The following is a 25,713-nucleotide window of genomic DNA, read 5'->3' as shown; positions in this document are numbered from 1 at the left end:
GAAATAATGGATGCCAATCAGTGCCCACAATGGATGCCAATCAGTGCCCACAATGGGCATCACTGATTGGCAGGCATTATTGTTTGGCACTGATTGGCATCCATTAATACAACACATTACAGTACATCAGTGCCACCTATCAGTGCCCATCCATGCCGCCCATCCGTGCCCATCCGTGCCGCCCATCAGTGACCATCCGTGCCGCCCATCCGTGCCGCCCATCAGTGCCCATCCGTGTCGCCCATCAGTGCCACCTAACAGTGCTGCATATTAGTGCCCATCAGTGCCACCTCATCGGTGCCCGTCAGTGCAGTACCATCAGTGCCCATCAGTAAAGGAGAAAACGTACTTATTTACAATGTTTTGTAACTGAAACAAAAAACAAACTTTTTTTTTCAAAATTTGTTTATTTTTTTGCAGAAAATTAAAATCCCAGAGGTAATCAAATACCACCAAAAGAAAGCTCTATTTGTGGGAACAATTTTTTTTTTAGTTTGGGTACAGTGTAGCATGACCGCTCATTCAAAGTGTAACAGCGCGGAAAGCTGAAAGTTGGTCTGGGTAGGAGGGTGTATAATTGCCCTGTATGAAAGTGGTTAAGTATAAATGGGTCACTTTGCAATTTACTCGAGTTATAACGGCAGAAGGTTTTTTTTTACTTAATGCATTCTATGCATTAAGATAAAAAAAACTGTGTGTAGCAGCCTCCCCAGCACCCCCCAATTACCTACCTGAGCTCCTTCGCTCACTAGTGATGTCTATGATCCCCTCAGCCATCCAGTACACTCCTCCAGATTGGCTGAGGACAGAGCAGCGGCGTTATTGGCTCCCGTGGCTGTCAAAGTCAGTCAGCCAATCAGAGAAAAGAGGGGGCGGGACCAGGTCAGGGCTCCATGTCTGAATGGATACACAGAGCTTTGACTTGGCTTGGGTGACACACCCCCGTAGCAAGCTGCTGGCTGAGGGGCACTCAAAGGAGGGAGGGACTAGGAGCAGCAAAGAGTGACCCAAGAAGAGGAGGATCCAGGCGGCTCTGTGCAAAACCAACTGCACAGAGGAGTATGTTATTTAAAAAAAAACACAAGCCTTTACAATCAGTTTACGGTTGATACCAATATACTGGTTCATGGGCAGGTGGTTTCTACACCCCAGAGGACCTCCACAAATTCCTTGGCTGGTAGAGCAATGTAACAAAAATGGAAATTGATGTGCCACACCACTGCTAAGAGGTCCAGGTACAACATAATTTCATCCCTCATCAGATCATAGGTAAACCAAGTATCCAATAGGCAATAGTATTGAATGTATAAAAATTCATGTCAGGTAATGACTAGATAATCAATATACAAAAACCTCAGACAAAGGATACCATTTCAGTTCATCACTGAAGTAAAATACTGTGCAAAAATAATAATAATACATCTACCTACACACGTAAAATAAAGACCTAATAAGAATACATGAGTAAAATATATCCAAAAAATAATGGGCTAGATTCAGTAAGGGCAGCGTATCTTTGTGCGGGCGTAGCGTATGTTATTTACGCTACGCCTCCGCAACTTAGACTGGGGAGTGCACTATTCACAAAGCACTTGCTCCGTAAGTTGCGGCGGCGTAGCGTAAATGGGCCGGCGTAAGCCCGCCTAATTCAAATGTGGAAGGGGGAGCGTGTTTTATGTTAATGTATGATGACCTGATTGACGTTTTTTTACGAACGGCGCATGCGCCGTCCGTGTACATATCCCAGTGTGCATTGCTCCCAAGTACGCCGCAACAACGTATTGGTTTTGACGTGAACGTAAATTACGTCCAGCCCTATTCGCGAACGACTTACGCAAACAACATCAAAAATCGAAGCGGGAACGACGTCCATACTTAACATTACGTGCGCCTCATAGAAGCAGGAGCAACGTTCCGCCGAAAAAGCCTTACGCAAACAACGTAAAAAAATACCGCCGGGCGCATGTACGTTTGTGAATCGGCGTATCTAGGTAATTTGCATATTCTAAGCCGAAAACGACGGAAGCGCCACCTAGCGGCCAGCGTAAATATGCACCCTAAGATACGACGGCGTAAGAGACTTACGCCGCTCGTATCTTAGCCTAATTTAAGCGCATCTGGTTTCCAGAATATGCTTAAATTTACGACGGCGTAAATTCAGAGTTACGACGGCGTATCTACTGATACGCCGGCGTAACTCTACGTGAATCTAGCCCAATGTGTATTAATTCAGTCTGATTCTCCTTAAACAATGCCCATCCAGCCTTACCAACATCATGCATTGTGAAGGTAAAATAGACTGTACAATCAGATTGCAGCCTAGAAGGTGGTGAAAGAATAGTATAACCGCAGACTATTCAGTACATCTGGGGGTATTTTTTGTCTGTGGCAGGTAGCTTTTATATGTACCTGAAATTGCTATATGTCATCTAAAAACAGCAAAGCAATGTTCATGTGTATAATTAAAAAAAGTGATAAGCACTGCAAAGATGCATATATAGGGTTAAAACCGAATTATACATCAGACAGGAGGCTCATATCTTATGCATTATCTTTCTTTAATAATGCCCATAGCAGAAATACAACTTTTTCAGTGATTTCAAGTAGAAACGTTTTACTGAAAGAAAACAGAAAAAACTACAATACCCAGCAGCCCTCAGGCTGGGTCTGCCAATCATGAGGCAGGACAGCCGGTATATAAGGGCTGCCTCCCCCAGAACCTTCCTCTTTCTTTCTGCTCATGGCAGAGATAAGTATTTCTATGTGTTATTGTTCTGTTAATATCTTGATTTATAATTTCTTGATTTATCATATAGACATCTGTGGCATTGTGGATAGTTTTTCACTATCTGCGGTGCGCCTTTATTTATTTTATTTCATTTCATTTAATTTTACTTTAGATGTAATTTTATTGATGATTTTATTGATTATTTTAATTTTATTTTATTTACTGATGGATGTCGTTTGGTATGTAACTTCCGTTTTGTAAGGGACGCGGCTCTCCCCACTACTGTGTACATTTTTGTACAATTATGGAACTCATTATTGCGCTTTTAATGGTTATTCCTTTGAAAAACTGTTGCTCGTTTTCCTTGGTTTGTCTCCCTTGCATTGTACTCCATTCCGGCCTCCCGGTTGGGCTTTGGCCGATGCGCATCCCATCCCGGCGCGCTCCAGCACACTATGCGCAGTTTCTGACTGGAGGTAGGACAGCGCCATTTTAACATCTTGGCGCCTTCCCTACCTCCCTTCTTCTCCTTCTCCGGACGCCGCGCGCCCTCTCCTCAGAGCGTCTCGTCCCTGAGGGGGGCGTGGCAGTGCGGGCCTGTCTCCACCAATCGCGCTTGTTGCGCGATTCGACAGCGCGGTTGATGCAGGCGTGTCCTGCAGGCCCTGCGTCCTCCAATCACAGCTCGGGAGACGTAATCTCGCGAGATTACGCTCCCATGAGCTAAGATGTCGTTCCCCTTCGCCGCTACGCCAGTGTGAGCGTGCGGCTGTAAGGACAGCAGCGCTCTGTTTAGATCCGTGTGATCTTCGCAAATCGCGTCGAGGCCGTAGTCTCGCGAGACTACGGCCTCGATACCCGGACCTCGCCCCCCCCCCTGCATCACTAAGCCAGTGTGCGGAAGTGCGGTGTACTGTACAGGACACGGGTCCTCGTCAGTTTCCCTTGTTGTGAGGGATCTCTCCCCTCACCGGATCCGCACCTGTCACTCCTGCAACATATTGTATAATACACATCTTTGTTTCTGGGGAATTTATTCCCCTGGAATATATCCTTGTAAATAAATGAGTAAATAAATAATAAATACATATACTATTACATATAAATAAATTTAAAACTTTTACAAATAAATTATAAAATATATAACTAAAATAATATAAATTTATAACTAGATTATACAATATAATAAATTATGCAAATATATAAATACATTATAATGACTTATACAAATATCTAAATATATTATACAATAAATAAATATTATGGCATGTTTCTGTAAAAAAAATTCCCATTTTCTACTATGCTACAGGACCTTATCCTGCTGGTGCCCCTGCAGGGTGGACACAGTCCTTAGTAGACCCAGTGTCGACAATACTACACAGGTTCCAAACCTGAGAGGTAGACCAGCCTAAACGGCCGTGGCGTCGGTTACCCCAACCCGCCTACACCCCATTTGTCCGGACCATCCGGCACGGTCTACCGCCCCTAAGAAGGGCTAGGCGTCCCAAACGCCGCCACGTTTTCTGTGGCCCTCGACTCCCCGGCAGGGGAAGTAAATAATATGCCCCAGGCAGTACCCTCCCAGGACTGCCGACCCACTGCTCTCCCAGACTCCGATCGACCCCCGAGCCTCGGGGAGATGCACATGCAGAGGCAACGTTCCGTTAGACGGACTAAGCCAGACCCACTCGTGGACTCTTCCAGAGTCGTCCGCGGAGTCCGAGGCGGCTAACACCTTGAGTCTGAGGATGAAAATGATGATGATTGTTAGAGCAGTGGGCACATGGCGCTCCATGGCGACGCCAACCCTGTATCCCAGGGTGACACATTATACACTCTCGTGGGGAGCCATTGTAGATCCGGGGGCGATTTGCCATCCACACTCCGGTGACTGGGCACCTCTATACGAGGTGACCCATTAGATTATATATACTGGACCCGGAGATCAGTCGGTAAAGCTCACCGAAACATATTAAGGGCGTAATGCCCCCTTCCATTGCCATATAAGGTTGTTCACACTCCCAGGTGGACCCCGAACTCTGGAGGTATCTCACCAAGCACGGGAAGTATCCCAAAGATGGGAATACAGAGGTCCTTCGGACCATACAGGCCAGGGTCTTAGGGCGTTTGGACCTATCACCAACATCCCACCCCTTAGTGAGCAGGCTACCGCCGCTGAACAGCCGATGGACCTATCCCAAATTAAGGGCTGGGCCCAATGGGCAGTGCCTCCTGGGAGGCGTGGACACTACGTGTCCGACAGGTCACCGCCGCTCAATCTTAATAAGGCTTGTTCCCCAGCTGTCCCACCTAGCCGAATCAGATCCCGGACCGACCGCCAAGGGCATGTTAGTCGGGATCAAGACGATTGGGCTTTATCTAGGTTGGAATAGAGCCCTAACGTCATTAAAAGTCTAACACAGTACAGTAGCGGTCTATCAGGGTTATAGTGCCAGACATGGACCTAGTCCCTCTTCCCACTCGGTTGTCAAACCTGAACACCGCCCTATTAGACAACGAATTGCTGGACCTTATGGTTCAATCAGCAATAATAAAGACGGACCCGCTCTCTCCGGGTTCCCTCAGCAGCATCTTCCTGGTCAGGAAAGTGGTGGCGGTTATCGCCCAATGGTAACTGAGAAATATCACCTACTTACTGAATACGGTGGCGGCACTCTGCAGAACAGAGGAGTGGGGTTGGTTATCTACCTGGACGACCTACTCTTAATGGCTCGCCTGGCGAACGAACACGCCTCCCGGACAACTCCCCATAGATCACGGGGAGTCTATCCTCTCCCCATCTCAGGAGATAGAGTTTTTGGGGTTCTTGGTGGACACCAACCTAGCGATCCTTCGACTACCCATGACCAATCGGCCGCCATCTGCAAGAGATCAGTTTCGTGCTGGGCCAACAACGGGTGTCATCAAGCGGACTGCCTCGCCTGATCGGCCTGTTATCGGCGTTAATCCAGGCCATTTTTCCAGCCTCTCTTCGCTATCGAGCCTTTCAGAGACTCAGAATCTGCGTCTTTGCTAGGAGCTTCACTGTGCAGACGAAGGCGCTTTGGACACAGAAGCCATGATTGAACTACGGTGGTGATTACGTCAGGCCGGCGAACGGCAAGACCACCTTCAACTCCACGACGGATTCGTCATAGCGCTGGATGCCAACCGCCTGGGCTGGGGTACTCGATGCGGTCCCTCGGCCACAGGAGGGACGTGGTCCACGGTGGAGTCTCTGCTGCACGTCAACACGTAGAGCTCGTGGCGACCTTCTTGCCATCAGGCTACTGCCACATAAGTCCTACTACGGTGTGTTCTTGCGTATGGACAACGTAACCGCTGTCCAGTACGGCCATCGCTTGGGGGACCCAGAATCCTAGCGGATCTAGCAAGATCTCGGGCACTTCTGCCCGGAACGCAACATCGTTCCGGTTGCGGAATATACCCCAGGCACTTCCAATGTGGTGGCAGATTGGAATTTTTCGTTACCCGACCGATTCCAGCGATTGGCGACTGCGCCGGTCAGTGTTCCTGGCCCTCGCTCACTCTTGAGATCCTCTTCTCTCGTTTCAACCATCAGCTCCCACATTACGAACCTGAGAGCATCCGTCGTGCGGGTCACTCCGCGGTGACCGACGCAACCATGGTTTCCCCTCCTTCTGGGGATGTCTGTGGATCTCCCCAGGTTGCTTCCTCACTCCCCTCAGCTCCTCGCCAGTCTGAATGGGGATCTGCACCCTCTACTCACGATGCACATCATACTTCTCCTCGCATGGTCGGCTTCGGGGTGCCGGTCGCGGACAGCGACCTTTCAGGTATGGCTAGGGATCTCCTTGCCTTGGGCCTCGGGACTAGATCGGCATCTCGATCAGCCGGGGACTCTAGATTGGTTGGTGTGATCACCAACAGGTTGATCTCATGCAGGCGTCTGTCTGTAGGGACCAATTATCTGGTGGACTCTTTTGAACCTGGGAGGTCCTATAGCTCCCCTATCGTCTATCGCTCTGCGATCTCAGTCTACCGCTTCCTTGTAGACTTGCTTCCGGTGGGTGACCATCCATGGTGTACCGACTTGGGAGAGCGTTGAGTTTCAACGCCCATCACGCCCAAAGTATCAGCACTCTTGGGATGTGACCGCAGGTCCTGACCACGCGCTCGGACTGGGGGGACAATCTCACTCTGTCTTGAGGTTATTGTCTGTCAAGCTTACTGTCCTCTCGTGTCTGATTCCGTCAGACGTGTCTCGGGCGTCACGGCGTTGGGCATTCCAAGCATCAGATCTCGCCTCGGAGAGTCAGTTTTTTCCGTCGTGCGTAGGACAGCGACGGGACTTCAATCGGTTTTCTACCCGTTCTTCCCCGCGCACCCACAACTGTGCGTACTCCGCTGTATACAAATTAAAAGTCCTTGACGGTCCCGCTGCGATCTTCGCTATTCTCCCAACTCCTCATTCCTACGTTGAACCTCAGTTCCGGATTCCTCGGCTACGCTAGCCAGAGGGGTACGGTAGGTCATGGAAATGGCAGGGTTTGACGTAACCCCGTTGGGTGCCCATCCCTCCTGTGGAGCGGTGGCTACTAAGGTCATCACCCCGGGCGGTTTCCCTCTAAGACTTACGGCTAGCAACGGACTGGTCATCCCGATTGCATTCCGCCAATCTACTTTGGATGGGAGGAACACATATCTATGTCAAATTTGTAGTTGTTTTGTTTATTATCATTTATATATACATTGTTATAGCTTTGAACTTGCATAAGATATGAGCCTCCTGTCTGATGTATAATTCGAGATTTTCCTAGCTTGTGACGGAAAATATTAATTATATGAAGACAGGAGGCGAGTATCTTCCCTCCCGACCCAACCCTATCACGATGTTGTCTCTCTTGTTCTAGGCTGTTGAATCACACATCCCGCAAGTCGGAGGCTGATACGTCCCGGGAGTTCGGTTCTCACTATCCCCGTTGGGATTGATGTTCCCGTCTCGATCCATGGGTTTTAGTTCACCGCAGATGGAAAATGGGGTTCCTACTGCGTTCCAGATCTGGAGTCGGGATGCCGTTGACTGAATCCTGTACCGAAGTTCCAGTTTGCCAGGGTCCCGGTGTTTCGAACTGTTCGCTGTTCCAGGTTCCCTGCTGATTCGCCTCAAGAAAGAGGAAGGTTCTGGGGGAGGCAGCCCTTATATACCGGCTGTCCTGCCTCATGATTGGCAGACCCAGCCTGAGGGCTGCTGGGTATTGTAGTTTTTTCTGTTTTCTTTCAGTAAAACGTTTCTACTTGAAATCACTGAAAAAGTTGTATTTCTGCTATGGGCATTATTAAAGAAAGATAATGCATAAGATACTCGCCTCCTGTCTTCATATAATTAATATTTTCCGTCACAAGCTAGGAAAATCTCGAATTACCATGGTTGAACACAGTGTGCAAGCACAACTCTAAATTTAGAACACGAAGCAGATACTGCACCTAATTACCAAAAATGGGTGCAAGCCTCTTTGTAAATTAGGAGGATCAGTTCTCTGCTCTGTGTCTAAAGCCTCATACACACGATCGCACTTCCATCAGACAAATCCGTGGAATTTTTTCCAAAGGGCGTTGGGCGTGAACTTGTTCTGCATACAGACGGATTTGTTTGTACTTTGGATTTTAGCCCGGCGGATTTGTGTACACACGATCAGATAAGCCAACGGAACACATTTGTTGTTGGACAATTTGAGAGCATGACCATCCAACATTTGTTGGTCGGAAATTGACAATTGTCCGATGGAGCATACAGACGGTCGGATTATCTGACAAAAACATGTCCATTGGACAATTGTTGTTGGAATATCTGATTGTGTGTACAGGCCTTTAGAAAGACACAGCACGCAGAACAGATAGCTAGAGCTGCAAGCTTTGATCTCTTTGCCCATCCTTGTCTCACCCCATTCAGCCAAGAGAGAGGAGGAGGAGGAGGAAATTGGTTAACCCTTGAGGCTTCATAAAAAAAAAAGTTAGTGGATGAGGCCAGTATGCTGACAGCTCATGTGCTACAATTTAGAGTGAAATAGAATCCGGTGGCGCTGATTGGCCTAAAACAGGTCTATCTGCTCTGTCAGCCCAGTTAATTCCACTGATTGTTTGTAGTAATACTTTTTATATTTAATATTTTGAAAGCATTGTTCTGATTAAAGGAGTGGTAAAGGAAAACATTTTTTTTGCTGAAATTACTGTTTACAGGGTATAGAGACATAATAGTTAACCGATTCCTTTTAAAAATGATTAAAAACAGATAAAAATCAATCATATAATGTACCTACAGTTTCGTTTTTGCATGCCGTTTCCTGCTTCTGTGATGTACAGAGAACCAGAGCCAATACAGGGCAGTAAAGGTTTGTAAAACGAAACAGATTGGTGCTAAGGGGTTTTAGATACACAGTAATCACACCTCCTTAATTAGTGACCACAGAGTGAAAGCTCCCATGACTTTTTTCATCAGGAAACAGACAACCAGGAAGTGTTTAGAACAGAGAAGGATTACAGCAACATCAGAGCAAAAACGAACAATGAGAACATGAAACCAGGACTGCAGTAAGGTAAAGGAAGCTATTTAGCTAAAAAAAAAAAATCCTTTAGTGACCCTTTAAGTTTGTTAGCACTGCATCACATATACATTTTTAGGACAATAAATTATAAATTTTTGGTGACAGCAGCTTTTTTAGATTAATCATTGCATATTTACAGTAGGAGAGTATGCAGACGGTTTCTAGTTTTGGAATGTTAATATAGTACTTAGAACGTGATTTTATTATGAACAAAGAGGGATGGAACTATACCCCTCAAATGTACTCCACAAAATGAATTTAACAAGTACAAAAATACTATTTTCTGTCTCCATCAACGAGCAATAGAGGAAGCCCACAAGCAATCCAGACCTAAGAGAAAATAGAGAATTTGCAAGTTCCTGTAACTCAAAAGAATCACTTGTAGGACCTTACACTTAAAATTGTAGTCAGCTGAACATCCACCTAGTAGAACTTAGCGTGTGAATAAAAGACCAGGCAGCCTTGAAAATCTGAGAAACAGTTGCTCGATTCTGAAAAGCTCAGTAAAAACTCACAGATCTTGGAGACAGGAGAGGATGGAACCCAATGCTTGAGACCATAAGCTTACAGGAGGTTGGCTTTAGACACCTAAACATGGTGGGATGAGAAGCTGTAGCTCTCTTCTGAAGGAAACTGTACTTGAGAGATCAACTCTCACAGCCACATCCAGACAAAAAAAAAAGTAATTTCTGCTTTCGATGAACTGGAGGTGGACAGAAAGAAGGAACAATAATATCCCAATTATGATGAAAGGCAGAAACTACCCTAGGCAAAAAGGAAATCTCGGGCCTCAACACCTTATTCCTATGCAAAATTAGACCGGGTTCCTTGCAGGATAGGGCCACCAGTTCAGACAATCGTCTTGCAGAGGTCATGGCACTAAAAAATACCTGTGTGTAAGAGAAGACAGGGGAATGTCCCTGATTAGTTTTGAAGCGCAGAGAGAATCAGATTCAGATCTCATGAAGGAACAAGGACAGCTAAATGATAAACTCTCTGTACTGAGGTCCTTATCAAAAAGTGAGAGGCCAATGGTCTTTAAAACAAACAAAAGTGCTGAAACCTGACCTTTAAAAGTACTGAGAGCCAAATGCTGGTCCAGACCCAGCTGCAGGATGGAGAAGATTCATCCCAAAAAAGAGACTCCAAAAGATGCAAACCCCAAGAAACCCCTCACACCAAGCAAAGAATTCCTTTCACGTCTAAAGATAGCTAGGAGTGCTACCTCTGTCTTTTAGTGTGATAGAAATTATAGAGAAAAAAATGCCTTGGTCTCCTAAAACCTGGGTTTCAACAGCCACACCCTTAAAGCTAGTGACTGAAGCTGGATGGCGAATCAGTCCTTGAAACAGAAGAAGATCTTGCACAGCACGCAGAGCATACAGCAGAAGTCTTACCAGCAGGTCAACCAACCAGGTTTTACTGATCTCAGGGAGCCATCTGAGCATTTTTTGCCTCTGTTCGAGGATACCTGTACCTAGAAACAAACCTGTCAAGTATGTTAAACTTTGAAGCCAAGGTGGTCCACATTTAGGATCCTCAACCTGTGATTTAGGTTCTGGAACACTTCTAGCTGTAGGGACCACTACCCTGGGCCCAGGCACTGGCAGCTGAGGAAACTGCCTGTCAATTGTCCAAACCTGGGATGTACATGGCGGTCATGGCCAACACGCAAAGTCACCCCATGACAGAAATCAATATGGTTCCTTCCTGGTGGTTGATGTACACCACCGCTGTGGCATTGTCTGCATTCAGATTGGATGAGATTTCTGCAGGGACAGTCAGATTATCTGACATTCCTGAGTGCTGATCGGGAGACAACACTCCAACAACAAAGACTCCTTCACCGGCCGTGTAACCAGAACTCATGCCAAGCCAGTGAGCCTGGAATCCATTATGAGGATCTTCCAAAAGATGGGAAGAAAAGACTTTCCCAGTACCAGACCAGAAATCTGGAGACCAGTACCTGGTTTCATAACTTTGGGATTCCTGTGGAAGCTGGAAATTGCTGTAGCAGTTACAACTACCACAGTGATCTCTGCTGTCTTCTGGGTCCCGTGCCAAACAGCTTCCCTGCTGCTTAGCGAACACAGGAGGTTGTCTGTTCGGTATGGGCACTAACCAGAGAACACACTGCCCCAACTCTTCACTTTGTCTAATCAGAGAATGCTTTACATTGATTGAGAAAGTGTAAAGGGTTCTCCGATTGGCACCCTTGCTGAACAAGCAACCACTAAGCAGCACAGCAGGGTAGCCACAAGCTGGTCCTGCCACAGCCACAAAGCAATGTGGCTACAGCATGTGTTCAACCCTGGCCACTGCCTTTGCAGCTAAAGGGAGAATGGTTGAGGGTGGTAAAAATGTGTCTCAACCACATTGCCCCCCCCCCCCCATTGAGAAACACTGCTATACAGCACTGAGGAAGGAAAAAACACCTGAAAACGTCTCAATAGGTTGAGATCCCAAGCTCATCACTTAGGTGTAGCCAATTCAATCAGCTCCAAATCTATGCATGTGCAGACTGTGTAAATAAAAGTACCAAGATGGTATTCCTATGTTTTGGAGTAATATCTACAGACTATAGAAAACAGAACAGGCTCTGGAGGACATGGAAGCACACTTGCAGCCTGTTTTCTGAGTCAGCTGCCATGGTTGTAATTTTAATCTTCTTCTGGTGAAGCTATTGCTTTGTTGATTTGGATGTATGCTTTGTGTCGTTGTGCTGAAATACTTAGTTCTTCATATTCAGATTTCTAGCAGAAGCCTGAAGGTTTTAGGCCAATATTGACTGGTTTTGGAACTGTTCATTATTCCCTCTACCTTGATTAACTACTTAACCCCCGGACCATATTGCTGCCCAAAGACCAGAGTACTTTTTGCGATTCGGGACTGCGTCGCTTTAACAGACAATTGCGCGGTCGTGCGACGTGGCTCCCAAACAAAATTGGCGTCCTTTTTTCCCCACAAATAGAGCTTTCTTTTGGTGGTGTTTGATCACCTCTGCGGTTTTTAGTTTTTGCGCTATAAACAAAAATAGAGACAATTTTGAAAAAAAATTATATTTTTTACATTTTGCTATAATAAATATCCCCCAAAAATATATAAAAAAAACTTATTTTTTTCCTCAGTTTAGGCCGATACGTTTTCTTCTACATATTTTTCGTTAAAAAAAAATCGCAATAAGCGTTTATTGATTGGTTTGCGCAAAAGTTATAGCGTTTACAAAATAGGGGGTATTTTTATGTCATTTTTATTATATTTTTTTTACTAGTAATGGCGGCGATCAGCGATTTTTTTTCCGGTATTGCGACATTATGGCGGACACTTCGGACACTTTTGACACATTTTTGGGACCATTGGCATTTTTATAGCGATCAGTGCTATAAAAATGCATTGGATTACTCTAAAAATGCCACTGGCAGTGAAGGGGTTAACACTAGGGGGCGGGGAAGGGGTTAAGTATGTCCCTGGGTGTGTTCTTACTGTGGGGGGGGGGGTGGCCTCACTAGGGGAAACACTGATCCTCGGTTCATACATTGTATGAACCGAAGATCAGCATTTCCCCTGCTGACAGGACCGGGAGCTGTGTGTTTACACACACAGCTCCAGGTCCCCGCTCTGTAACGAGCGATCGCGTACGCCGGGCACACGCACGGGAGTCGGGGGCGAGCGCGCCTCCGGCGGTGCGCGTGCGCCCCTAGTGGCAGCCCTAGTGGCGGCTGGGAGAGAGGACGTTATACTACGTGCTCTCGCCCAGCCGAGCCAACTTGCCGACGTAGAACGGCGGTGGGCGGTCGGCTAGTGGTTAAAGCTCTTGTTCCAGCTGAAGAAAAACAGCCCCAAAGCATGTTGCTGCCACCATGCATCACGGTTGGTATGGTGTTTTTTTGGTGATGTGAAGTGTTTTTGCGCTAAACATATCTTTTGAAATTATTGGATTTTTTTCTTCGTAAGAAAAGGCTTCTTTCTTGTCACTCTACCCCATAGCCCAGACATATGAAGAATACGGCAGATTGTTGTCACATGTTCCACACAGCAAGTACTTGTCAGATATTCCTGCCGCTCCTCTTGGCAGCCTCCCTGACCTGTTTTTTCCATTTTGGATGGACGTCAAGTTATTGATAATGTCACTGTTGTGCCATATTTTCTCCACTTGATGACTGTCTTCACTTGGTATATCTAATGCCTTAAAAAAATGTTGTACCCTTCTCCTGACTGTTGCCTTTTAACAATGCGATCCCTCTGATGCTTTGGAAGCTCTCTGCGAACCATGGCTTTTGTCAGGAAAGACCCACTAGAACAGATTAATTTTATTTGTGGTTGGCACTTTGAACATTTTTATTAAGTTTTGATAATTTCAATACAAAAATATAAGACACAAATACAGAAAGACATAAAATAAAGAGGGAGGGGGGGGGGGCATGCAATATGAGGAGGAATCAACAAACTTCTGTGGGTAGCACGGATGCGTCCTGCAAATATCAAACATAAAACATAGCCGATCAATAAAAGAGGCTGAAATACTGCTCTGCAAAAATGAGAACATACAGTAATGTAATGCCCTCGATCATCAGTCAAACATACTATCAGGATAATAATTATCCTATAATTGCATGGTCTGCATTTCCAGAGAGAGAAGAATCTAGAAGGGGGAGAGAAAAAGGAGGAAAAAAAAGTGTATAGAAAAATAAATCCAACCAGCTAGACTCGTCACTCCATGATCCCGCAACAGACTCTGTACACATGGCAGGGGGTACCTTAAGCAATCAAGGGGGTTCTGACTAGAGACTATTGATTTTGGACTTTAAAGGCACACGATGGGTATAATAAGAAACTAGATATTTTATAGAAATGTCATAAAAGCAGTTACAAATATAAAATCAAAGAAATTAAATCAATAACTGGTCCACACAGGTTATCACCCTCGTATTAACATAATACAATTATATCATAAAAAGACTCAGAAGAGTATGATCAAAAAGTTTAGTTGTGTGATGTGTAACCAGGCGGTGGGTCCAGAGGAAAAGGAGGGCTCGCTCTACATGTTACGCGTTATAAAAACACTTCCTCAGGAGCATAGACATGTAGATAGGGTTAACCGCGTTGAAGGTAGGCAACAATCGGTCTTTTTACCCTAACATTGGCAAGGATTTGTTAACGATTAGCCAGTCAAGGGGATATTATCATAAAAAATGTATTTACGATGACAGATGACAAGGCGATCATATGCTGGTAAGCAAATAATCGATCAGGGGGGACAGGGCTGGTCCAAAGCAGTAATTTGTAGTCCTGAGCCAGAGGATAGTAGTCAAAGTGGTAACCTTGAGTGGCATACACTGGCTTAAAGCCTCCGGTTCACTTAACAGTGGGTTAAAAAAAGGGCCCTTCGGTTGACTGCTGCAGATGCACCGCCGGTACAGCATCCCCAGATCGCAAGGATCGCCTGTGGGGTTAAAGGACCCACCCGAGAGTGTCCCAGCATGATGGGGGCTGTTGCTCCACGTGGAGAGATGGTGGCAGGCCGTGCAGGGCAAATGGAGACGAGGACAGGGACGAGGATGAGGAGAAGATGCCTGTGTGGCGTGTAGAGGCCCCATGTTATCCGCTTCCCACATGGCGGTCCGCGGTGGCAGAGTGAGGAAGGACTGGATTGGGGGACCCGGTGATTGAGGCTGTCCAGAGGTTCCTCCATTTCTGTGAGCGGGTGATGTGGTTTCTGCCCATCTGCTTGAAGCTGTGACCCCGTGTGAAGCTGGTTAGCAGCAGGTCCATGGATAGCAGGGAGCTCAGACTTCCATCCCGCTCAGGGTCCTGCCACGCCCCCTGGGGTTGGCACTTTAATTTATGGTAGGTGTGTACTGACTCCTATTTAACATGAGTTAAAATGTGATTGCTTAATTCTGAACACAGCTACATGCCCATTTATAAGATTATTATATATTATTATTATTATATTTGTCAATTTTTTTTTACATCACAGAAACCTGACATTTTAACAGGGGTGTGTAGACTTTTTATATCCACTGTATGTAGCACTCTGCAACAGTCCCAGTACATTGCACCATAAGTACTTAGGTGAGCAGCTAACGTAGAGTCCAGTGCCAAAAGACATTACAGGCTGGCCCTGCTGCTTCTACCCAGCAGGGTCCTGGTATGGCTTGTGAAACAATAGTGCAAATTAGCAGTTTTTGCTTATTGTTAATCCTGTCAGTCATTCTTAACTGGGGTGCTGCTGTCTTTTGCTGTAAATATTTTTCTTGCACAGTTTTTTCTTTTTTATAATACAATATTTCAAAATCCTTCAAGGATAAGTTCACCTTTTAAGAACAAATACATGCACATATTTTTGCAGAAAAGTGCATTTATTATTTTTTCCTACAGGAGTCTGCAGACAAGCCATGCAAGCTTTATGTCCGTGCCTCAAATACGGGATGACTGTTTACAAGCTGCAAGGCTTGTGAATGAACTATGGGAGCACTCATCAGCGCCCTCATAGTCCATTTAGAACCATGGTGGCTGATAGTAGCTGTAGTCTATTTATCCACAGGAAACTAATGAATGACATGTCCCGCATGGCTGAGCTGTTTTTTTTTTTTTTAATTGTGACCACGGTTACAGAAAGAAGATCCCCGGCCCACTTTCACACTGGAACAGGGATCAAGCTGCAGGAGCTGGAACATGTTACATGTTCCACCCTAAATACAGGTGGAACATGAAGTAGGTTGTAAAAAAAAAGAAAAAAAAAAAACTTATCCTTTAAGCCGATTCTGCCACCTATGCAGCCCTGCCTGGTGAGTGTAGTTGTGTGCACCATCTGGGTGCCCCAAGATTTTGCATACTTTTAAATGTTACAGCGAAGATGAAAAGCTGATCCAAGTCATAGTATAGCCAGTAGTGGTTAGAGATATTCAACTGGACTTGTTCAGTAATGTTGAAGATGCTACATAGCTCACCTGAGCCACTTCTTTAGTTCAGAAAACTACTACTAGCTATACTTCTTCAGATATTTCAAAAAGTCAATAATTTTAACATGACTAAGTGGTTTGATGTCATCTGACAAGAACATTTATTAATATTTTAATATTTACATAACTCTGCTAATATTTTTAGATCTGTCTGGAGTTCAGCTTTAAAGGTCTATGAAGTATGGCATCAGTTTGCGAAAGTATAAATTTGAATAATAAAAAAAAAATTTACTTACAGACCGACATTCGCATTTGGTGACAACATATAGACGTTATTCTCACAAAGTGGATAAATGATGATTGCTTTTCCCCAGTATACCAAGTGTGCAGCAAGCTGGAATACCTAGAAAACACATGACACATGCTTAGGAAAATGCAAGCAATGTATTTCACGATTTATTACTAGAAATCTAAAAAGTGGTTGTTGTAAACAAGACATGAAACGTGAACAAAATCATATCCCTCTATAGTGTATACTTTTTTTCAACTAAGAGCACTACTTGTTATTTCTTTCTGCCACTTCGTTCCTCCACTATCAGCATGAATTCCTCCTGACGGGTTTTTCAAACACCAAGAAAATAAATGGGGATGGGAGGGACCTGTAGCTGATTTACAGCCTAAGCTCTGTTCCAGTGTGCTGTGTGAAGGGGTTGTGTCTCTTCCCTCCAATCAGCTCTCAGAATTTTCCTCATTTAGCTCTCTGCCACCCCCCCCCCCCCTTTTTTGTTTTTAACTCTCAGACTAGCTGTATAAATTCAGCACTTGGAACAGATGGATAAGAGAAGACAAGAGATAAAAGAGTACAACTTATGTAGGAGGATTTGTTTAATCACCTGAAGCCAGTCACTTCACTGGGTATATGTAACAGTTTACTACCACAATAAGAAAGAACATTGTAAGAACTTTTGTTTATTCAGAGATAATTTACATGGCCTTGAAAATAAATACATCAGAAATGCAGACTGTTGTAGCCAGCATCAAGCAGCAGTACAACAGCTTGCAGACCGTCCCACGCACACTTACAACTCACTCCAAAGTGCTCATGTGCATTAATGTGTATATGAATAATAAAAAATACATATGATGTAATCATAAACATAAATGCCCTTGTGCATATATGATATCCAGCTGTGCTAAACGGGTCCATACAAAAGTATAAGTCAAAGTGCTTCTGTGCGTATATATGGCTTTCAGCAGCGTCACTGGTAATCGTGAGGAAAAAGTTCATGAATTTCAAACAGCCCAGTAGGTGATTCAAAACATGCTATGATGTCGTCACTCGGGTGCTCCCATTAGGTAGTGAACGCTCCCCAAGAGAATGGAAAATTAGCCCTCACTGGCTCGAACTAATGAGTGAATACAGTATGGTGATGTTGGCTCTCAAAGAATTTGTACAGATAAATGAGGGAACTGCATCAGTGGGGGTGGTATGGGACTCCCTAAAAGCCTACCTTCGAGGCCTCCTAGTCCAAAAGATAGCAGGGATTAAGAGGAAGAACAGGGAGAGAGAGAGTGAGACAAGGAATCAGTTGCTACAGGCAGAGAAGAGATACATTGAAACCCCAACTTCTCATAGTTTAAAAGAGTGGCTAGAAAAACAACAAATATACAAAATGACTATATTAAAAAGAACAGAGGGAAAACAAATATTCCAGAAACAGAATCAGTTTGGAAAGGGAGAGCGAGTGGGGCGCTTATTATCTCTGCTTATTAGAACCAATTCCCCCCCTCCACTGTTACAGCAGTTAAGTTATCAAACGGTTAAATCTCCTTCGATAAAACCGAGATAGTAAATACCTTTAGAGAATTCTTTGTATCCCTTTATAGCTCTAAGAGAAGAGAGGGGACTAAAGGACTGGAAACATTTTTCCAGGGACTGCCCATCACGACCCTATCGGAGGAAGAAAATATTAACATGGAGGCGCCAATTACTTTAGGAGAATTAAAAAATGCAGTGGCGGGGATGTCAACTCAAAAGTCACCAGGCCCGGATGGGATACCCATAGAGATCTATAAAAGATATGGGGATATCCTGCTACCAGAACTCTTAAAGACACTAAATTGGGCATTGACTCAGGGAATACTTCCCACCTCTATGACAGAAGCTACTATCATTGTCTTGCATAAGGAGGGGAAGGATCCAAGAGAGGCTTCATCGTATCGCCCTATCTCACTCCTATGTACTGATGCCAAGATCTTGGCCAAAGTGTTAGCCACACGCCTTAACCGGTATATCCAATTGCTTATACATCCTGACCAATCCGGCTTCATCCCCAATAGGTCAACCAGTAACAACATAAGGAGAGTGTTTCTGAATATGCAAATTCCAACAGAGGGAGAGGGCTCTAGAGCCGTCTTAGCCCTGGACGCTGCCAAGGCTTTCGACAGTCTGGAATGGGACTACCTATGGAAGGTCCTAGAGAAATTTGGGTTTGGCCCCAGGTTCATGAGTTGGGTGAAGTTGTTATACAATCAGCCAAGAGCAAAAATTAAAATCAACAATGAATTTTCAGAAATGTTTCAACTAGAGAGAGGAACGCGACAAGGCTGTCCCCTCTCTCCCCTACTGTTCGCTTTGGCGATGGAACCATTAGCCATTAAAATTAGGAAAACTAAAGATATACAAGGGTTCCATAGACAGACTATAGAGGATAAGATCGCACTGTTTGCGGACGATGTCCTCTTCTTTTTGGGAGACGTTGAAACATCGTTAAAAAATGTGATCAAAGTAGTGGGCGAGTTTGGGCTATGCTCCGGATTGGTCATTAATTGGGAAAAGTCAGCACTACTGCCAATTGACCCCCTTGGTGCCCAGATACCTCAGGGAATCCCCCAGTTAAAAGTTGTAGTTCTGATGAAATATCTCGGGATATGGATCACGAGGGACATTAATAGCTTTGTCCAAAATAACTTAACTCCTCTTTTGTCTAAATGGGAACATAAAAGAGACGCCTGGTGTAGACTACCATTATCCATAGCGGGACGATGTAATCTGATAAAGATGCTATGGTTACCCCAGTTACTCTATATCCTCCATAACTCCCCAGTCTGGATAGCTCAAAAATGGTTCAAAAAGATAGAATCCCTCTTCAGAGAGTTAATTTGGAAGAAGGGACAAGCTAGGATTTGTCTCCAGACCATGCAGTTGCCAGCTAAAGAGGGGGGAATGGCTGTGCCTCACCCGAAAACATACTTTCTAGCCTCACAGCTACAACAGCTTGCGAACTGCGGACTGGAGGGAGGTGGAAACTCCGGTAGATTGATGCTAACTGGGGCACCACATAGGACAATAGTGGAGGCACTTGAGGCTGGTTCGTTCGTCCATAGGATGTCCAACTATAAAACTTAGCCTCAAAGTGTGGCAAACAACAAAAGCATTGATGGGCTACAAGGGAATAACAATATTCGCCCCCCTCTGGTGCAACCAAAACTTAAGAGAATTAAAAGACATTGAGAGATTTAAAGAATGGGAGAGACAAGGGATAAGCCGATTAAACCAACTTTACAATGGAGAACAGATGAAATCCTTCGCAGACTTGCGACAGGAATTTAATATAACAAATAAAACATTTTACAGATACGACATGCTATCCAAGCTCAGTTTGGGTTACAACCCATTGTATGGTCCTCAGCCCCCACCCTCCTGAAAATAACCTCCCCAAAAACAACCAAAGGCCTGATATCCGAGCTGTACTCTAGATTAGGAGCCAAAACAATAAGTAGGGCAGGCCCCACTAAGAGCAGGACAGGATGGGAGAAAGACTTAGGTCAAATGACCACGGAACAGTGGAGTGCGATCTTGAAGAGGGGGGTATTGGTTTCGATCTCCCCATCTCAGAAGGTATCACACCTGTTTCTCTTGCATAGAGTATACTATACCCCTAGGAGAATGTTCAATCTCGGGTGAAGAAGTACTGACGAATGCCCAAGGTGCAGAGCGACAGGCAATCTTATCCACATGATGTGGAAATGCCCAAAGTTATTCAGATACTGGGAGGAGGTGGTTACTATAATAAATAAAACTTTTAAAATTAAAGTTAGAAGCTGAGTCTAAGATATGCTTGTTAGGCAGCATAGAGGAGAATAGAGTGCCAGCCAGTTCCCTTGAAGTGGTACTGAGATGCCTCTTCCAGGCAAGGAAGTTAATTGCTTTAAGGTGGCAGGCCCAGATGCCACCCACTGTCAAATCTTGGGTTGAAACTATTAATACAATGATTTGGAGTGAGAGAGTGACACTTACTCAACAGGGGAATTATAGTAAGTTTGTGAGGATGTGGAAACCCTGGCTAGACGAAACAGGATGTTCTATATAAAAATCGCCATTCTAATTCAATAAATATTTTAACCCGCTATCGGGCATTCCTTTATGGGGAAGAGGTACTTAACGAAGTACATTAACTTCAAAAACCTGCACAGGGTGTGATGGGAGGGTGTGATGGGAGGGTGGGATGGTGGGTGAGGGTTTGCGGGGTGGGGGAGGGGAGGCGAGGCAAGGTATGACAGTTCAGAAACAAGTGTTTCTTCATTTATTCACAATGTCACAAAGAACGAGGGTAGGAAAAGACAAGGGGAAAACAGGGAAAAACGTATTGTTGTGTATTGTTTATATTATGTACGAAGATGTAACACTTTTTCTGTATTTTTTTATACGCAAACAATAAAAAAAACATTGAAATTGAGGTAGTGAACGCTCACCTTAGAGCGTGCGTCTTTGCAACCAAGCTCAGTCAAAGCACGCTTTTGAACCACTTCTGAGCTCTTTTAATGGTACCGGGATCCTGTCTACTCAGTATGTTCCTCCGAGGTATATGGAATAAGAAAACTCGAAGTGCGAATTTTAATTGGACAGTAGACCTGTCAATCTTATATATAGTGTCGGTGGCCATTTTGACGAAGACCGCGGACACTCTAGTGCGTAATCAATGCCTATAATGCTTGTAATACATAGGGAATGCCAATTGGATACAACAAATGGCAATGCGCAACCAATACTTATCATCTACTCCATTATGCCTAAGCTCTACGGTGTCCTAGTTGACCCATACAGGTTGCTGCTCCTAAAGTGCCCCAAAGATGCTGCTTGCAGGACTTTTTTTTTTAATCCTGCCAGCGCAGCGCCCCAGTGTAAAAGCACTTGAGCTTTCACACTGGCACTGCAGATGAGGCATTTTTCAGTTGCTATTTTTAGCGATAAGTCGCCTGAAAAATAGCTCCTGTGTGAAAAGGGTCTTAATTAGGAGTTAAAAATGCTCCCAAATACCCTATGGGCAGTTTCGAAGCGTTTGACAAGCGTTAAAATTGGTCCATAAGCTCCTATTCCATTAAAGTAAATGAATGAATCTTATCGCCCCGCAACTGCCTGCCAGAGCATTTGCAAGGCGTTACCATAGACTTGAATGGGAGGCGCTGAAGGGCTTCAAACCCCTCGAATCAACATTAGGCTTCAATTTTGAAGCGACGCCAACGCTTAGTGTGAACAGCACTATGTGCTGTCTATTCTATCTTATAGGCGTTTGAGGGACCTTTTTAAGGCCTCTCAAGCACCTGCTCTTAATGCCAGTGTTCAAAGCATATTCCCAAGACCAGCCATAGGGCTGCATAAAAAATATTTAATTTTGCCTGGATCAACTGCTTAACTAAAGGTCAGTATATATTTGAAAAATGAGTTGTAGGAGGAGAAACTGACTCGGAAGAAATCCTGAAGCGTCTTACCACATCCCAATTGAAATTTGTACATAGGGAATGCCCCAGGGACAGTACGGGTAAGAGGCAAACAGGATATTAGGAAAGATACAGAAAAGTAAAAAATATATAGTTTTTATTCCATATAGGAAATTTCAAAAATACAATAACATTTTATAAAACAATGAGTGGAAGACCCAGAAACAGAGGGGATTCCCAGATAAGCCAGACACCAACTTCAACAATGGTTTACAAAGATGGAAACATTAACCTCCTAAATTAATTTGTGGAGGTATCACTAGTATCTCTAAGGCCCTGTACACACATCCGAGGAACTCGACGGGCAAAACTCATCGTTTTGCTCGTCGAGTTCTGTGTGAAGCCGCCGAGGATCTCGGCGAGCCAACTTGTTCAATGGAACGAGGAAATAGAGAACATGTTCTCTATTTGGCTCGACGAGGAACTCGTCGGCTTCCTCGGCCGAAAGTGTACACACGGCCGGGTTTCTCGGCAGAATTCAGCTCCGATCGAGTTTCTGGCTGAATTCTGCCGAGAAACTCGGTCGTGTGTACGGGGGCCTTAGAGTTTACAAGGCAGGCTGATCTCATTCGATCAGATGAGCGAGAGAGGAGCTCTTTATATCTGCGCTCTTGGCCCTTAGTCGGCTTCTGCAAGCTCTGATTTGCTGCTCACAGCCGTTTGGTCTGATCCTGCCATGCCTGCCTTTGTAAAATCTAAGAGATACTAGTGATACCTCCTCAAAATGAATTTAGGAGGTGAAGGTTTCCATCTTTGTGAACCATTGTTGAAGTTGGTGTCTGGCTTACCTGGGAACCTCCTCTGCTTGTTTCTGCATTGATGTTGTGCACTATGACTTTTAGGCCTCATTCACACTTGGCGGACTCCGTCGACCCACTTTGGTGCTAGGGGTGATCGTTTTGCCCAGAATGGGCGGGGGTGTCCATGTTGTCACGTGGTGATTTTTCCGGTTGGCTTGAAACAGGAGACGTTCTGTTTTCGAGCCGTTGAGTTTAAGAGAACTCTTTGGCCCCGTACTCACGACCAAACATGTCTGCTGAAACTGGTCCGCGGGCCAGTTTCAGCAGACATGTTTGGTCGTGTGTGGGCGCGAGCGGGCCGAATTCCAGCAAACATTTGCCCGCCGGGCCTTTTCCCAGCGGACAAATATTCCTGGACTTGTTTTAAAACAGTCCGCTGGAATCCTGCCCGCTCTGACATGTACGGTCGTCAGTACAGACCTACCGTACATGTCCAGGCGCCCGCCGTCCCTCGGATGCATCGAATGACTTTGACGCATGCGTGGAAGCATTTTAAAGGCAGGCCGCCCACGTCGCCGCGTCATTGTCGCGGCGACACCGCGTCATCGGCGCGGCGACACCGCGGACACGCCCCGCGTATTGTTTACGCGCGGACTTCTGTACGATGGTGTGTACAACCATCGTACAGAAGCCCTCTGGCAGACATGTACGGTGAAAACGGTCCGACGGACCGCTTTCACCGTACATGTTTGTCCGTGTGTACCCGGCCTTTGTCATCCAGTTTTCTATTAAAGAAAGGCAATTCTCTAGTCCAAGAGAATGATCCTTTTTGTTGCATATGCGAAAATACAATTGTGTATCATCTGCATAAGAGTGATATAGTAACTTCTGGTTACTGATGATTTCAAAGAGAGGGCGGAGATAAATATTGAACAGAACCGGTGACAAAGGGGATCCCTGAGGGACTCCACATGATACCGTCCGTTTTTCAGAAGTGAAAGGCCCCAGTTTCACTGTTTGTGATCGGTTTTCCAAGGAGGAGGAGAACCAAGCTAAATCACATTCTGCGACTCTGGCTACTTCTGGTAGCCGAGTCAGTAGTAATCCATGGTCTACCGTGTCAAAAGCAGCGCTTAGGTCCAACAGTACCAGAAGAGAAGATTCTCCTACGTCTGCTGCCTCGAGGGCGTCATCCCATATTTTGAGCAGCGCTGTTTCTGTTCCGTGACCAGGACGGAAACCCGATTGAAACGGATCGAGTAATTTATGGGTGTCTAAATGATGTTGCAGCTGTTGTACCACTTCTTTCTCCATTACCTTGGAGAAGACATTTAGGGCTGTTATGGGTTGACGGTTGCTTGGATCTTTGGGGTAAAGGGTGTTTTTTTTTTAGAATTGTTTTTACGATACCTTGTTTCAGCAAGGTTGGCACCATGCCCTCCTTGAATGATTGGTTTAAGAGCTGCACGATAGCTGGTGCCAATATGTCAGCACATTCTTTCAGCAGTTTGGTGAGGATGATATAATTGGGCGCTGTGCTAGTTCGCAGAGTACAGATGATATTTTTAGTTGCCTCGATGGTAATGGGTTTTAGGGAGAAATTAGTGGATTTCGATGGTTTTATGTGGGTGTTTGGTTTGAGCTTTGGGGAGGGATTGACGAAGGGTTTATTTTGCTAAATACTTACACGGAATTTCCTCAATTTTATTGATGAAATAATCCGATAATTCATTGCAAAATTCTTGTGAATTGGAATTAGGGGCCTCTAAACAAGCTGGGTTCATAGTCTGAGTGACCAGTTTGAAAAGTTTGCGGGGGCGGCTTAGGGCATTTGCGATGGTGTTGGAGATGTGATTTTTTTGGCCATAAAGATTTCTTTATGGTATTTCTTGGTTATTGTCTTATATGTGGTGAGGTTTACCTCTGAAGAGCTTCTTTTCCAGGCAGCTTCTGCTCTTCTGCGCTCTTGCTTTAGCAACGACAGCTGGTCATTAAACCAGCTGGCGTTGTTTTCCCGGATGCATGTTTTGCGTTTTGGTGCTACCAAGTCGGCTGACTGTAGTAGAGCCTTGTTAAGGGCGTAGAGTGTTTCTGTGGCTGTTAGCTGTGGTTGGATTGTTTTTATTTTTTTTCATAGTGTTATTTTGAAGAGTTCCGAGTGGAACTTCTTCTGAGATCTAGTCCAGTGAGTTGTCACCGGTTTTATCGTTTTTTTTGCGCGGGCGTTATTGGTAAGTGTGAATTTAATAGCATGGTGGTCTGTCCATGGTTGCGGGTCATTCTCCAGGACGTCGATTTCCACATCTTGTTTGAAAATGAGATTGCGTGTATGACCTGAGGTGTGAGTGGGCCCGTGTACTAGTTGCTGCAGACCTAATCCTTCCAGATGGTCGATGCAGGCGTCGGCGACGGGGTCCAGTGAGGAGTTGGCCCAAAGGTTGAAATCCCCAAGCATCAAAAGGTCAAAATGTGCTTGATGTTTAGGGTATAGGTGGAGATGAACTCCGTCAGTGAGGTGAGAAGGTGCGTTTTTGGACCGGGAGATCTGTAGCAGAGAAGAATATGGACTGTGTCTTGGGGATTTGTTTGCAGTTGCAGAGTGAGGGTTTCCATGGATGGAAGCGAGTTTTGGAGGACTGGTTTGGTGATCGAGAGGTGAGTCTTGTGGATCACTGCCAGGCCTCCCCCTCTTTGACCCACTCTGTTTTGCATTTGAATGCGGTAACTTGCCGACACCAATTCTCCCAGAATAATGTTACAGTCGGCTGTAAGCCAGCTTTCAATGATAAAGAGGCAGTCTAAGTCGTGTTGTAGGATGAAATCACGGATTTCTTGTTGGTGTTTTACTGCCACAAGTTGTGAATTGTCCACTTGCCATGTCACCTGCCACAAGTTGTGAATTGTCACCTGGCCACAAGTTGTGGATTGTCCACATCATCTGCCACAAGTTGTGGATTATCCACTTGTCACGT

The 25,713-nt window shown here is 45.1% G+C and overlaps 1 protein-coding gene across 6 annotated transcripts in view; it reads right to left on the bottom strand.

Annotated features, from left to right (window-relative positions):
- The window catches only part of NPRL3 (NPR3 like, GATOR1 complex subunit), a 235,483-nt gene that overhangs the window by 43,431 nt on the left and 166,339 nt on the right, over window positions 1-25,713 (bottom strand). For all 6 annotated transcript variants that reach the window (XM_040357013.1, XM_040357018.1, XM_040357014.1 and 3 more), the window contains one exon: window positions 16,517-16,623. In XM_040357013.1, the coding sequence (XP_040212947.1) occupies window positions 16,517-16,623 (107 nt within the window). The remainder of the gene's footprint in view (window positions 1-16,516; window positions 16,624-25,713) is intronic.

This window comes from Rana temporaria, chromosome 6 (assembly GCF_905171775.1).
Source record: "Rana temporaria chromosome 6, aRanTem1.1, whole genome shotgun sequence".
Taxonomy (NCBI): domain Eukaryota; kingdom Metazoa; phylum Chordata; class Amphibia; order Anura; family Ranidae; genus Rana; species Rana temporaria.
This window is presented reverse-complemented; position numbering and strand designations above follow the sequence as displayed.